Source organism: Panthera uncia, assembly GCF_023721935.1.
Source record: "Panthera uncia isolate 11264 chromosome E2 unlocalized genomic scaffold, Puncia_PCG_1.0 HiC_scaffold_20, whole genome shotgun sequence".
Lineage (NCBI taxonomy): Eukaryota > Metazoa > Chordata > Mammalia > Carnivora > Felidae > Panthera > Panthera uncia.
The window spans coordinates 23,714,052-23,728,963 of NW_026057589.1; the positions used below are offsets into that span (position 1 = coordinate 23,714,052).

Below are 14,912 nucleotides of genomic sequence, written 5' to 3' on the forward strand. Positions count from 1 at the left end.
ACGTCACAGCACAGCTAAGGGGCTGCTGTTTCACACGGGCTCACTGGGGTGGCGGTTCGCCAAACCATTATCAGAGAGCGGAGTGTTTTATTCCAAGCGGATACTCTTTCAAAGAGGAAACCTGGGAGCGGTGAGGAATCATGGCAAAAAGGACGGTTCCGACCGAACACAGAATCCCCGGCAGGTCCCAGCGAGTGAGTCTCTGAGGGGCTACATCACAGCACCATCACGTCGGGAACGCACCCCAGGGGCGGGGCCGAGCCCCCCCTTCCTCCCCTGCCTGCTGCTCTGTGTGCACACGGGCCTGCAGCTGGGAACCCCACGGCCAGCTCAGCCAACACCGCACCCCCGCTGCCACTGGGACCGGGGGCGACAGAGGAGCCCGGCCCCTCGCCTGCACTCGGCTACCGTATGTAAAGGAGCCCCGGGCGCTCACCTGGATGTGGCCATTGTGGGGCCCTCTGTGGCCATACATGCACTCCACCGTGGCAGACTTTCTCTCCATCAGGTGGACCCTGAACAAGGGCTTGAATCGCATGGGGTCGTCCACATGAGGGTCGTGGGGAGGCAGGTACATCCAGCCAATGATGAACAAGCCGTCCACCTGCGGCGAGGAGGAAGGGCACAAGTCCACGTGAGATTTAGGCTGAGGGGCTGAGGCAGAAGGTCTCCACCCCACACTGCCCTCGAGGACCACCCTCGCCCCCACACCGCAGCCCCGCCCAGAATCTTGGGGCCCGGGAACATACGGTCCAGCGCACCAGGATCCAGCCCATCAGGATAAGCATGGCCCACCTACCAAGTGCTTGTTGTTTAAAAAGTAGTTACTTTTCATAAACATGGTGACTGAAATCTAAACGAGTAGAACTTAAGTGTTCTCACTCAGAAAAGAACGGATAGAAATGGGAAGTGGAGGACGTACTCGTCACTAGATGGCAGGAATCCTTGCACAAAGAACACAAATATCACCAACATGTATTCCTCACGTAGCCCACAACTTTGTCAATTATACCTCAACGAGGCTGAAAATAAACACATACCTGCACCATTATCTACAATAGCCAAGATATGGAAACAGCCTAACTGTCCGTCAACAGATGAATGGATAAAGACGTAGTGGGTTCACAGTGGAATACTACTCAGCCGTAAAAAAGAATGAAATCTTGGGGCGCCCAGGTGGCTCAGTCGGTTAGGCGTCCGACTCTTGGTGTCGGCTCAGGTCACGATCTCACGGTTCATGGGTTCGAGCTCCCCATCAGGCTCTGCACTGACAGCACAGGACCTGCTTGGAATTCTCTCTCTCCCTCTCTCTGCTCCTCCCCCGTTCACGCACACGCACTCTTTCTCAAAATAAACTTTAAAAAGCTAAAAATAAAAAAATAAAATGCCTGAAAATCAGAAACAAACTGAGAAGACAGATGCCGTGGGCGTGCAACATGCATGATAACTGTGGGTGTGACGCTGCCGTGGCTCTTTGGTGCACGCAAAGTGGTGGCAGACAGACAGGGACTGGACTGGGGGCGGGGGAGGGGTGTCCCGGGCAAGGAGCTTGGGTGCACTCCCATCATTCCTGTGGCAAACCGGTCTGACAAGGGCAGGCCAACACTGTTTTGTCATGGCTCCATTCTCCCCCTAATTATCCCCTCCTTTCAGAAGCTGCAATTTCTTTTTTACTCTATTACTCACTGCCAGGAAGAAAAACAATTATCACCCTCCCCGCCTAAAGAAAGGAAAGCAGTCTGCCCACGCTGGGGAGCAGACTGGCTTGTCCTGGAAGGAACGTTCTAAATGCAAGGCTTTCCCCAGTGATGTTGAACATAAATATAAAGCATGTTTCTTAATGGATGTTTCCACTGCATCGTAAAGAATATGAAGCAATATTTATCCCTGTCCAACCCCCACCCGATGAGCAAACCACAGAGTGACAGAGCTCTTGGAGCCCCCAGGTGACTCAGCTGAGCCAGGCTCTGAAGAGCCCACGCCGAGGCTACGCAGGGCCCCAATGTGCCGTCTGTTACTACCACGCGCTTGTGGCCGGGCCCGTGGACTCACCAAGAGCGTGTGCAAGCAGAGGGGCAAGCAAGATCAGAACACGGGCGCTCCCCAAAGGGCACCAGACTCCATTCACACTGGAGCACCAGCGGCAGTGACACGGGGGTCAGGCACCTGCACACCCCCAGCCCTGGGGCTTCTGCTAAGAGCACATGGCAAGCCCGAGGAGGGAGGACAGCCACGCTGGAGACCCAGCAAAGCGCCGCATCCCACGATACAGATGCCTGTAAAGCACTAGAACTGAGCGGCTACTATTCAAGACAGGACAGGCAAGCGACGGAGCAGCACGTAAAAATGAAGCTACAAGACTTTCCTCCTGGGGAGCCTGGGTGGCTCAGTCGGCTGAGCGTCCGACTTCGGCTCAGGTCATGATCTCACGGTTTGTGAGTTCGAGCCCCGCGTCGGGCTCTGTGCTGACAGCTGGGAGCCTGGAGCCTGCTTCGGATTCTGTATCTCCCTCTCTCTCTGCTCCTAACCCACTCGCATTCTGTCTGTCTGGCTCTCTCTCTCACAAATAAATAAACACTAAAAAATTTTTTTTAATAAATAAGTAAATAAACATTTAAAAAAAAAAAATAAAAAGACTTTCCTCCTGCTTAGGACCAGGGTGCTTACAACAAACAGCCCCTCCTGCAGACACCAGCTGGGAAGTCTGCACACACAGCAGTTCGAATGCTGCCTGAAGACACCAGGGGCCCCAAGACAAGGACCAAGGGCCTGAAAAGAAGGGACAGGTGAGCCGAAGGGGGCAGGGCCTCCCACCCCTGGATCCCAGGCCCCTGACTACTCCTGGCAGAGGGCGGTGGGGTGGTGGAGCCCCCAAGGCTGCCACGGAAGCCACGGCTCTAGGGCAGGATCCCAAAGTGTGCATAGCTCTGCCCTTGAGGCACCTTCCGGATCCTAACCCGTGAGGCCGGGAGATGGAGAGGTCAAGCAGAAGGTGGCTGCTGAGAGGCCAACCAGCCAGGAGAGGCTTCAGCGGTACCTGTGCCCTGCTGGGAATACAGGCCCTGGAGAGGAGGTACCTAGGCTCTCTCAGGTGACAACCTGGTCAGAGCCAAGTGCCCTGCTGGCTATGAACCCAGGCCAGAGGCCAGGGACCCTCCTGGGGAGAGCAGCAGCCACGGCCACGGGTGCGGGCAACGCCAGGCCATGCCTGAAAATCCAGAGGAAAAAGTCTGTAAAGTGAACTGGAGGCCACAGACTTTAAAGTAACTTTGCCTCCTCGTGTATTCTACAAGACAAGGAAGAGGGAAAAACCTCACCAGAAGCACAAGAAACAAAGCCAGACTTGCATCCTGGCCACAGTGGAGCAACGGGGGCTGCTGTGAACACAAATGCGACCACGGCCAACACGCAGCGAGGGGCTGTAACCCCTGGCCACGCTCTGGATTCCTGCCAGAGGCACCTGCCAGACCCCAGAGCCGAGAGGGGCCCAGGCAAACAGAGAAAACAGAGACCGGACTTCGAGGTGGCTGGCGTGCTGGAGCACGGGGGTCAGAGTCCCAGAAAGGAGGGAGCTGTGTGGAGAAAAGACCCCCGGGATCTGCCGAGGGGCCCGCGCTCCGGCTGAACACCGAGCCCGGGACAGGCTGGGCACACGCTGGACAACCCCCGGGTCGGACAGGTCTCGAGATGTCCCAGCTGCAAGCAGCAGAGATGGGGGCCTCCGGGAACCCCCGGGGCACGGACGGGGCTGCCCCAGCACCGGGACTTAGACACAGAGGTAAAGCACGCCTCTACGAGACCCCCCGACCGCCTGACCTGCCTGACCACGTGTGAGGGAAGAGAATCACCCAGCTCCTCAGTATTGAGCGACAGCGTCCACCTCCACAGGGAAAAGAACCGGCCTGCAGGAGACGGAAAAAGGGCGGGCAGACAGAATCAGGAAGTCCAGGCGGCTGAAACAAGAAACGCTATGGTCTGGCAGGGAGAAGCTCTCAGGAGACAGGATCAGGCTACTGGCACAACCAAGCACCTGCACGCACCCCCACTGGGCAAGCTGTCCCCTTTGGTCCTCTTCTGCCGGCCCTGGTCCCCTTTGTCCCCAGGAGCACAGGCCTCAGCTCATCATCCCTTCCTGCCTACGGTGAGCCGGGCACTCGGCAGGCAGAAGGCAGTTCTTCTGGGGCCTGGCCCCCAGGAGGGTCTGTGTGAAGGGGTGCCCATGATCACATTCAGGTTGTGTATTTTTGGCAAGGATCCAGAGAAGGGAGGCTAAGTCCATCAAGTGAAACCAGGAGGGGCCTGAGGTCAGAGTCCCACTGCCAGTTAGCTAACGGGGATCACCGCGATGGGTGCTGTTGACCACATCTCCCCCCCGTAAAGGCCTCTTCCTCCTTGTAATCGTGACCGCTAAACAGTAGCCCCCAAAGAAGTCCCCGGAACCCATGAACGTCACCACCCTATACTGCAAAACGAGGATTTTACAAACGTGAAGTTGAAGATCTTAAGAAGAGATGGCTGGGGCTCACCCGGGCCCTCAATGCAATCACTGCATTCCCGAGAGAGGGAGGCAGACTAGGTCTGACACACACAGAGGGGAGAGGCCGTGTGGGGTCGGGGGCAGAGGCTGCAGGGGTGCAGCCACAGTCAAGGGACACCTGGGCCTCGCAGCTGGGAAGAGGCAGGGAGGACCCTCCCCCAGAGCCTTCAGAGGGAGAGCGGCGACCCCACAACACCCTGGTCTCAGCCTGGTTAATACTGAGGACGTCAGGCTTCCAGATGAGTGACAGAATCCACTGGTGGTAGTTTGGTAATTTGGCCCCCGGAAGCTAAGACAGTGAGTGATATAGGATTTGTGGGGAGAGGCTTGCAGATTGTGGAAATACAGTTTCCCCCAAAGTGCCCACCGCTGGTTTTCCCATCCATCAAGGACCCTGGCCTGACCCCAGTGTTACTATGGTGGGTGAACCCCACTTTCCGACTCCACTGAGGCTTCTGGTCAGCACCAGGCCCGCCTGGTCCCAGGGCCACCGTGCCTCCCAGGTGACTCACCAGGACACTGCACCCCAGCCCGCCATCCTGGCCACTGAACTGCGTCTTATTCATGGGACAGGCACTCGCGAGCGTTAGTGGAACGATAAAAAGTCCGCATGACGAGTCACAGCTGGGGCACGCCTCGGGGCACAGAGACGGGGCCGCCAGGGTCAGAGGGTGACTGTTTACGGCTCCAAGGGGCCCCTGATTTAGGACAAGAAGTGAGTGCGCAACCCAAAACTAGCGTGTCCTGCTGGCGTGAACACAATGGCCGAGATGTCCGCAGGCGGGGACCAGGACGAGGGAGGGAGGACACCCTGTGGCTGCTCACCACGAAGTCCAAGGTCGCGGCGAGAACCTTTGGTCATTTACAAAATCGCAAGTCACCTAAGGGGGCTCCCTGTGACCACCGGGCGGCGCCTCGGGGAGAAGACCACTAGGGCCTCAGTCCCTCCCGCACCAGGACCCAGCGTCGCGGGCTCGGACTCACCACCACGTTCAGCAGTCCTCCGTAGGGCCCGATGTCTGGCTGCCACAGCCCCAGGATGTGTCTGTAGCGGTGGAGCACTGCGGGAAGAGAGAGAGCGGTCACGCCAGAGCCGGCCAGGCTGCGCTTCCCAGTCACCCGGGAGGAAGCGCCTGACGCTGGTAACTAACAGAGCCTCGTGCGCAAATGTGGACCCAAGCAGATCTTCGCAAAGGTCTCTAGAGAAGTCTAAGAATGAAATGTCTTTCGAACACTTAACAAAACAGACAACCGGACCATTCCAAAACCTAGCCTCTAAGTGATCAGTGCCGGTGACTGCTGCCTTGAAAGACACAGAGGGAGCACCCCTGTAAAGTGGGGAGCCTCCCATCAGCGGGGAGTCAAAGACTGGGACACCTCCCTCCTGGGGACACGGCAGACGGGACACTGGCATCTGTACGCGAGACGTGTCCATAAAGCAGTTAGGCTAAAATTCCCACCAGAGTCAACTGCACGCTGTCTGGGCAACAGGTGCCCACGTGTGACCCACGACAACACATATACAGCAGGTGCATCTGAGAGGGTGTTTCCAGACAAGGTTAGCATTTAAATCCGCACAGCGAGTAAAACCAACCGCCCTCCCCAACTGGGTGGGCCTCATCCAATCAGTGGACAGCCTGGAAAGAAAGGCTTTTCCACAAGGAGGGGACACCTGCCTGACCCCGTGACCTGGGACATCAGTCTTTGTAACTTGGGACCTGAAAGGAAACATGGGCTCCTCCAAGGTCTCGAGCCTGCCAGACTTCAGACTTCAGCTGCACCCTCAGCTCCTCTGGGAGCTGGTCCCAGGGCCACCACGCCTCCCAGGTGACTCACTGGTGGCAGACCTTGGGACTTCTCAACCTACATTCACTGTGGGATCCAATTCCTTACAACAAATTTCTTCACATAAAGGAATGGCTCTGTTTGTCTGGAGAACCCAGGCTGATGCACAGCGGGAGGCAGGGATGGGCTGGACGGCACGATCACACCATTCTGCGGGAAGCAAGACCCAGCCAGCAGAGCCAGCGGGACCTGGAGACGGGCTGGCAGCTCTCAGGTCTCCACTGTGTCTGGAGTGCAGGGAGGAGGAAAGTGAGGCCAGAAGCAGCCCAGGCCTTTGAAGTATGCAGACAGCTGGCGGGCAGCTACCCGCTGTCACCCGAGGTTCCAGCCTGTGAACACAGGTTTCCAAATGAGCCTTTACTGTCTCCCAGACACCTGCCATTCATCCCGTGTGCAGTCTTCTGAGTCGGTTTACAAGACGCACAGTAAAGTCGGTCTGGCTAATTTATGGTCACACCCGGATAGGTTTTGTGTTTAACACACAAGCAATAATCAGCAGGACCAGGAACCATCAACAAATGAGCTGCAGACTGACGTATACACTCAAGGGTTCAGGGGTGAAATATGACAGCATCTGCCACTTACTCTGAAATGCATCAATCGAGCAGGATGATAGAGAGATGGGTGGATGGAAAGCTGTGAGATAATAAAGCATCACAGACGGTTGTAGAATCAGGTGGTGGCAAGCGGGTGTTTGCTCTATGATCCTTTTTGTAGACTTTTTAATTTTCATGATAAAACACGGGAGAATAAAGTCAATGGGCCCACTCAGCGTGACCCTCTCCTCTCGTATCCCCCTCCCCTAGTCCCCAACTTGACTGCAAGCAACAGTCTGTTCTTTCCAAATCAGTCTATGACCACACAGCTCCTGACCACTCAAAGACCACACAAGACTCTTAGCAACTTTGAAAGGAGACCTCCCTCTTTTCCTTTAAAAGCCGCAGCTCTGGGGGCACCTGGGGGGCTCGGTCGGTTGAGTGTCGGATTCTTGTTACGGCTCAGGTCATGATCAGGGTGGTGAGATCGAGCTGTACATCAGGCTCCATACTGAGCACGGGGCCTGTTTGAGGTTCTCTCTCTCCCTCCCTCTGCCCCTTCCACCCACCCACACACACACACACACACACACACACACTCTCTCTCTCTCTCTCTCTCTCTCTCTCTCTCTCTCTCTCTCTCAAAAAAATAAATAATAAAAAATGACAGCTACAGCCCTCTGAAATTAAAACACTGCCTCCCAGCTGTCTGCCTGGAGTGGCAGAACCCTCGTATAAGCTCTGCACGTGTGAGAAAAATCATTGTTCTCCTTGTGGCTGCTGCTGACACAACACTGGCTCATGGGCCTGGGATGGCCCCCAAGATGGTCCAAGAGAGACAAGAGACCAACACCCTCAGCCCAACTGAGGTTAGCTAACTGAGGTTAGCGAGCACCCTAACTTCTAAGCAGGCAAGCCATTTCACAACGTAAAGGTAAAGTCTGTGTTTTATGTTATGCACTTAAAACAGTGGGGTCATCAGAACGGAGTCTAGCAGAGGTGACCTGAAAGCCTCAATGAGCCCAGGGTGCCCCCAGGAGGGGAGCCACGTTCGGAGTTAGCCTCTAACTAACGCCCAGGGCCGCCGTACCAGGAGCGGGCACTGGCTCGCCCACTTCCCCGCACGTTCCCACGCGGCCCTCACCCTGACCCTGTGTGGGCAGAAGGAGGGTCTGGGCCGAGACGTCCTGGCCCAGGGCACTGAGCAGACCTCGGGGCTTCTCACCCGGAAGACCCCCAGCTCACAGAGCCCTCCCCAAGCGTTTCCAAACAGCCGGTGGCCACTGGTCAGGAGAGGTGGGCGGGATCAGGTTACAGACACTGGTGTGGCCCCAGCAGCGGGCGTGAGACCCGAGAGTCCAGCGGACTGTTCTAGACGCTTCAGGTGCTTTACTGTCACGAGCACCAGGCCACGGCCTCAGTTCGAGGGTAGAGAGCCTCGACACGAGAGAACTACGCTATTCGGGATGACGGAGGAAACGCCGCTGCTCCGGCCCCACGAGGCAGGACTCAGGCCTGTCAGAACGTTGGTATTCAGCCAAATGAGGCAGCTCAGAGGCTGTTCCAACCGCTGGTCCCCGAGGTCAGTGCAGCTGTGTTCAGAAAAACATTCCCGGCTCTGAGACACCCCACCCTCCGAAATGGAAATGAGTGAGATAATCCGAGGTGAAGGGACCTCTCGGCTAAGCACTAACGGGAAAATGCCCCGTACTAGTCCGTGCCTGCTAACTCTCATCCGCCAACAGAAAGGCCACTTAACAGGCCCAGCGGGAAACTCTTGGCACACGAGGCCCAAAAGATCCGGCTCTCCTCGGCACAGCGTGAGCTGGGAACTGGCTGTCCCGGGCGCAGCCGCGATGGCCCTCCACCAGCAAGGCCATAAAGCTGCTCTGGAACCATCACGTCTGCTGCTGCAGAACAGGGGTTTCAGGCAGTGGGCGGTCCTCAGACTCAGACTTGTCCGAAAGATTAGCATAAATGCAACTGATGTAACTGCTGCCACTTGCTGGTAGCTTCTGGTTATTAAAACAAAATCAGAGGAGGGGACACGTCCAAACTCATTCCCCAAGGCCAGCATGACCCTGATACCAAATCTAGACGAGGAGGCCACGAGAAAACTACAGGCCGACATCCCTGACGAACCAAGATGCAAAAACCCTCAACAAAATACTAGCAAATCACATTCAGCAACACATTAAAAGGACCATTAACCACAATCAAGTGGGATTTATTTCAGGGATGCAGAGATGGTTCAACATCCACAAATCAATGTGGTAACAATCACGTTAACTAAATGAAATCATATGTCATCTCAATAAATGCAGAAAGAGCATCTGTTAAAATTCAACATGTACCGATGATTAAAAAGAAAAAAAACCTCTCAACGAGATGGGTATAAAGTGAACACAGCTCGACATGATAAAGGCCACATACAAGAACCCCCCCAGCTAGCATCATCCTCAGTGGGGAACAGCTGAGAGCTTTTCCTCTAAGATCAGGAACAAGGCAGGGACGCTCACTCTCGCCGCCCGTATTCGACACAGTCCTGGAAGTCCCGGCGCAGCAGTCGGGCAAGAAGAAAGAACAGGCGTCCAAATTGAAAAAGAAGAAGCAGAACTGTCACTGTCTGCAGATGACATGGCAGAGCATACAGAAATCCCCAAAGGCTGCGTCAAAAACGCGTCAGAATGAAGGAGCCGAGCGAAGCTGCAGGATACACACTCCGCATGCAGAACGAGACGAGGCTCTCAGGATCCGGCCGGGCGACGGGCAGGCTGCCTCCCTCCCTCAGACCCACTTCCCGCCGGGGCCTCCCTGCCCTTTCTAGGAGCGCCTTCCGCCTTTATACTGCCAGGGTCTCCCCCTCCTCGGGAACCCCACGTGTTCTTGGCTCCACCAGGCAGAGGGGACTCTGGAGGAACCTTCCCATCAGGTGCACCTGTGCGGCCAAACACCGTGTCGTCTACGTCGAGGGTTAAAAGCGACTCGTGCACCTCGTCCCGGAGGAGTGCGTGACACTCCGCCAGAGCCCCTGTACCTACCAGAGCCGTGGAGCATCGCTGGGACTCCAGACGGACGCCTCACAACCCTGAGTCCTCTGGTCACTGGTCACCATCAATTCACACATAGGGACATGCGTCAGCTACGTCGTTAACGATGCATCCCCCACGATGCCGCCAACGCCTCACGGACACAGACCACCAAGAGTCTCAGGCGATGACAATAACATGCGGCCTGACAGACAAACAAGCACAACCGACACGGCCCAAGCCGCTCGTGGGGGCCACAGAGGCCCTCGACGCCCAGCACCATGAGGTGGGCGGACACGCGCCTCCCCAGGACAGCGTCTTACGCGGAGGCTGCTGACGGTTTCCGGCCCGGCAGAACCTGGCCCAGAGGACTTCAAGAGACCAGGGAACACCGGGTGCCAAGAGCTCCAGGAACAGGGCAAACTGGTGAGAGAGAAAGAAACAGTGCCGGGTCCCAAGGTCCTCACAAGCCAGTCGCCACGCAGACATTTCCAGAGGATCTGGCCGACGTCAAAAATGTTGCATCCTGAGTTGCCCTCTACAAGAACGCACCAGGAGCCCTGGAATACTGACGGCCTGGGCATACAGGCCTCAATTCGGGTTGAAACTGGTTTCCTTTCTTCACGCACGTGAACTTCTTTCCTGATGTTCTAACAGACCGTGGAGACAACAGAGTGCTCGCAGCGTAAGTATGTCCCCAGAAAAATGCAACCAATACTCACAAGTTGTTGTTGTCTTTGTATTTTCTGGGTCGTCCAAGGTTTCTATAATGCCCACTGTATTTTTAAACAATACGCAAACCTTAGAGAGGACAGCAGTGGGCGGTGTCTGATTAGAACAGGCCTGTTACAAACCTGTCAGCTACGAGCTTGGGGGGGTGGGGGGGAGGGGGAGGGGAGAGCACAGCTTGTGGGTGAAAAGCCTAGACAGACTGTGACACATCCCGACAGCCACAGAACACTCCTGCCCACCACGGGGGACAAAAGGACACACTCTAGGTACTGCCCACAGTGGGTCAGAATTCCATCCTACCCCTACAGTATAAGCCCCAGATGGACTGTGATTCCGGAAGGATCCATGACAGACGTATGACGTGATGAAGCTCTATGGTCCTGCGCACAGGCGGTTCCCATCAGCACAGCTCAACGTTCTACCTTTGCTCACTGACCGCTAAGCGGGAGGGTGGGTCACTCCACAGCACACTGTTCTAGAGGAAACTTCCAAGAGGGCAAGAGGGTTCAGAGAACACAATTCACGCCTTTGGACTTCAGACTTGACTCACCGGACCCCCCAGGTGGCCCACCCGGCTCCTCGTGCCTGCTCACACGCACTCCTGACAAGCCCCCTTGTCACAGGAGCTGAGCACGAGCTCACACGTACCGAGGCACACTAACTAGACCCAGGATGGTCCCTAAGCGCCACAGGACCAGCGGGCACGTGTCAGCTGCGCGTCCAGTCTGACGGGATGAGGAGCAGTCCCAGAAGCAACACTTCTCCCTCTGCTCCCATAGGGTCTGTTAGACACGAGACTCCAGAAGGGGCCTGATCCAGGCACGAGACACAGACACACGGAGGCTCAGAAGGGTGGGCGTAACAGGAGGGAGCGGTGCCCTGTGCTTCTAGGAACGTGAAAACACCTTTTAGCGCAAGCAGGTACGTTTAATGTCTCCTCGACAACAGACACTCACCCTGCATCTCAGCTCAACCTTACGAAGACCTGAGGTGGCATTAATCACCTGGAATAGGGCTTATGGAAATTTCCAGACTCGAGTGATGCCAATCAAGAGAGGAATCAGATTCTAATTAACCAACCGTTTCTACACACTTCTGTCCAGCATGGGTACATCGTAGGACTTTTTTTTAATTCACGCAAGCTATTACAACGTGACTAATGAAGTCTCAGAGCAAACCATTTACGTTTAATTTTGGAACAGAAGTGTTTCAAGGCTTCTACCCTGTCCTCTCTCTTCAGCCTCAATAAACAACAAATATGAAAACGTGCATCAGCAGAGTGGTCTTGCTGCTACAACCCAAAAACCCCAAAGCTGCTGCAGAATCCCAGCCCGTGTGTGCAGCCGACACGGGCCACGGCTCAGGTGTGGCCTCGGCTGTGGTCAAGCCACGGAGAACAGCAAGAAAACAGCAAAAGCCAAGGAGGGCAGCTCGCTCTTAAGACCCAAGCAGTCCTCGTGCCCAGAGTTAGAGGTCCCTCTCCATGCAGCTTTTCGGCCGTGCTTGCCCGCAAAAGCCAGAGCCAGCAGGAGGTACGTACGGCAGGTGTAAACATCTCTGTACTCCATGTGCTCGTAATCGGGAAGAATTTTCATGAAACGTCCCGACTTGACGCGAGGGTTTATACCTGAACAGACACAGCAGGGAAAGGGTGAAGAGGGTTCTGCTCCCACGAGGGTATGAGCACTTTTCATGACGACACCCTCTCCCGCACTGGCCATGGACATTTCCTGTTACATACTCGGCCCCCAGAACCTCAGGAGGCCAGCATCTGCCAGGGGTGACCAATCTTCCTTCAACCAAAGGAGTCACACCAGAAACTCCTGATGGTGGGCAAGCTCAGGACCCTCCTCTCTCGACCACCACAGATCAAGGGAGCACGGAGGTGGGAGAGCCAGGGCCGGGGCTGGGGGACCTTGGGGAGACCGTTTAGGGAACCCCCGTGCTCAAGTCAGATCTCTCCCTTGCCTGGTGCACACCTGGTGTTTCCCTTGACCTTTGCCGCGTCTGTTTTGCTTCTGATTAAGGGCAATGTCTGGCAGCCTCCTAACTCAGACCTCTTCACTTCTGAATCAAGGCTGCAGACTCTACCACCTACACCAGGAACCAGCATCGATTTTCTTCCAGCACCCATTCCAGAAGCTCAGCGGTTCCCTCCTGGGTAAGGCTCTCAGAGCAAGTTCACAAAGACAGTTCCCGCGCCACGTATATGAAGACCGAAGCTGGCTTTGACAGGAGCAGATTCAACACTTCGGGACCCTGAATAAGGGACTATGAATCATTCCCCGGATTTTGCAACCATTTACGGGGTCAAGACTCAGCAGTGAAAAGAAATCTCCCGATGTCCACGTGTGCCTGTCCACACCCCCAGCACTCCAGACGTGCACAGGAGCATGTTCACCTTACCCTGTCCCCTCTCAGTCGCCCACCCCTGGCTTACCCCAGCCGTACCACCCACTGCTCAGTCACTGCCCACCTGTGCTCCACAGGACAGCAGGGCCGAGTCGAGCTCTAAGGAGGCCTTAATTCCCACATCTGCAGCCACCCCCGGTGGGCAGAGGAACCTGCCTTCCTCCAGATGCTATTTTGAATGCCTACACTCCCGAGGCCAAGTTTGAGTGCTTACTTGAAAGAAACTTCTCCCTTCAAGCTGCTTTCAGATGACACTGTCTAACGACCTAACAAACTCAAGCGGTCAGATGATAAAAACTTGACGTAGTGGACACTCCTAGAAACCAGCTGATGGTCCAGAAAAGCCAGGACATCTCTGTCCTCTGTGCACGCACATGGAGACCGTCGTGGGGCATGTGCCTCTGCTTCAACAACAATCTGATATCCACGCTCTGGCTAGATTTAAGACACGAGCTCTGGGAAACCACGGAGGAACCAGAGTGAAGCCAGGGCCGCGTGCACACCCACAGAACGGAGCGGGGGCAGGGAGAGGGGCAGAACTGGCTTTCTGCCTCTGGAGTCTGGGCTTTGCAGGATGCAAGGCAGCATTGTTCCGGCTGCTGAGAGGAGAGGACAGGAAGGAATCCGGCATCCAGGACGCTTGACCACTTGGGTCCCCCAGACCCGCGTCCCCTGGAGAGATGGCGGAACGGGGGGCAGAGGCATGAGCAGAAAGCAGAGTCTGAGCGCACACGGGGAAGCCCAGGGAAGGGGGAGCTGGCAGGTCCCAAGCAGCCGGCCTCGCATGGGGTCTAGGGGCAAAGACGGGGAGCAGGGGGCAGCTGCCGACCTGGGGGCAGCAGCAGAGGGTGAAGGGGAAGCCCAAGGCCCTGAGGAAGGCGGTGGGGGGGGGGGGGGGGGAAGCGGGGTGGGGGGCGCGGCAGGACAGAGGCCCCCAGAGGTGCGCGGCAGGTGGGAGGGCACCGCTGAGCCCCACAAGCTGCGTGTGTCGTGAGCACGCTGGCTCCTCAGAGGAAGGTCCGTGAAGAACCCCAGCCTCCGACAGGAGGGCTCCCCGGTGTGAGCAAGCCCGCATCAGAACACGCGCCACGTGTGGGGACAGAGCCTCTGATGGGCGAGGCACCGGCCGGACGACGAAATCAGCCTGCAGGGACAGAGCCCCACCAGGGTCTCCCTCAGAGCCCGTCCTACGTGGCGACCCCACACTCCCCGTGAGGAGGGGCATCCCAGAGAGAGACCCCGAGTGACAGACCTGCTAACAGGAAGGACAGGGAAAGAGGCAGGAACCTGCGCGGCCCAGAGCCTGGAGGGGCTGCCAGGGCTTCGGCCGGCTCTCCGCGACCGGCCTCCTTCTCTGACCAGAGTCGAAGGTGTGCCCGCACAGATGCGGCCCCAGCTGGCAGGCAAGGCATTTAGGGAGGAGACCACCTGCCGTGCTTTCAATGGAGAACATTTCAAAAGAAGGAAAACCCAAATCTACCAAGATGGTTAGAGATGAAAACTTAAGGTCTTTTTCAGAGCAGTCAACAAGTCAACTTTAGGCCAAAGAGAACTGGGTCACCATCGTCCCTGCGCTCTCCGATCCCCAGCTCCAGGCGGTGGCCGGGCAGTGGACCTGCGGGCTGCCCTCTGCGAGTCGGTGCTGATCCGCGGCTCCCGGGCCGTGACGGTGTGAACACAGGCCTTCGCACACCAAGAGGCCCGAGGAAAGGTATTGGGGCTGGGGGGACTGTGAACACACAGATGGGGAGTGTCACTGATGACTCTGGAAAGCAAGGGAGCAGAGAACAAGAAATGGGGGGGTCCGGGGGGCTCATCATG

At 56.5% G+C, this 14,912-nt stretch overlaps 1 protein-coding gene across 4 annotated transcripts in view; it reads right to left on the reverse strand.

The window, feature by feature from the left end:
- Positions 1-14,912, reverse strand: part of FBXO31 (F-box protein 31) — a 48,667-nt gene that overhangs the window by 13,964 nt on the left and 19,791 nt on the right. For 3 of the 4 annotated variants that reach the window (XM_049622636.1, XM_049622634.1, XM_049622633.1), the window contains exons 3-5: positions 12,220-12,306; positions 5,522-5,598; positions 437-604 (exon numbers count right to left, since the gene is read on the reverse strand). In XM_049622636.1, coding sequence (XP_049478593.1) covers positions 437-604; positions 5,522-5,598; positions 12,220-12,274 — 300 coding nt within the window. In that variant the 5' untranslated portion in view covers positions 12,275-12,306. The remainder of the gene's footprint in view (positions 1-436; positions 605-5,521; positions 5,599-12,219; positions 12,307-14,912) is intronic. The other variant, XM_049622635.1, reaches the window with a different exon arrangement.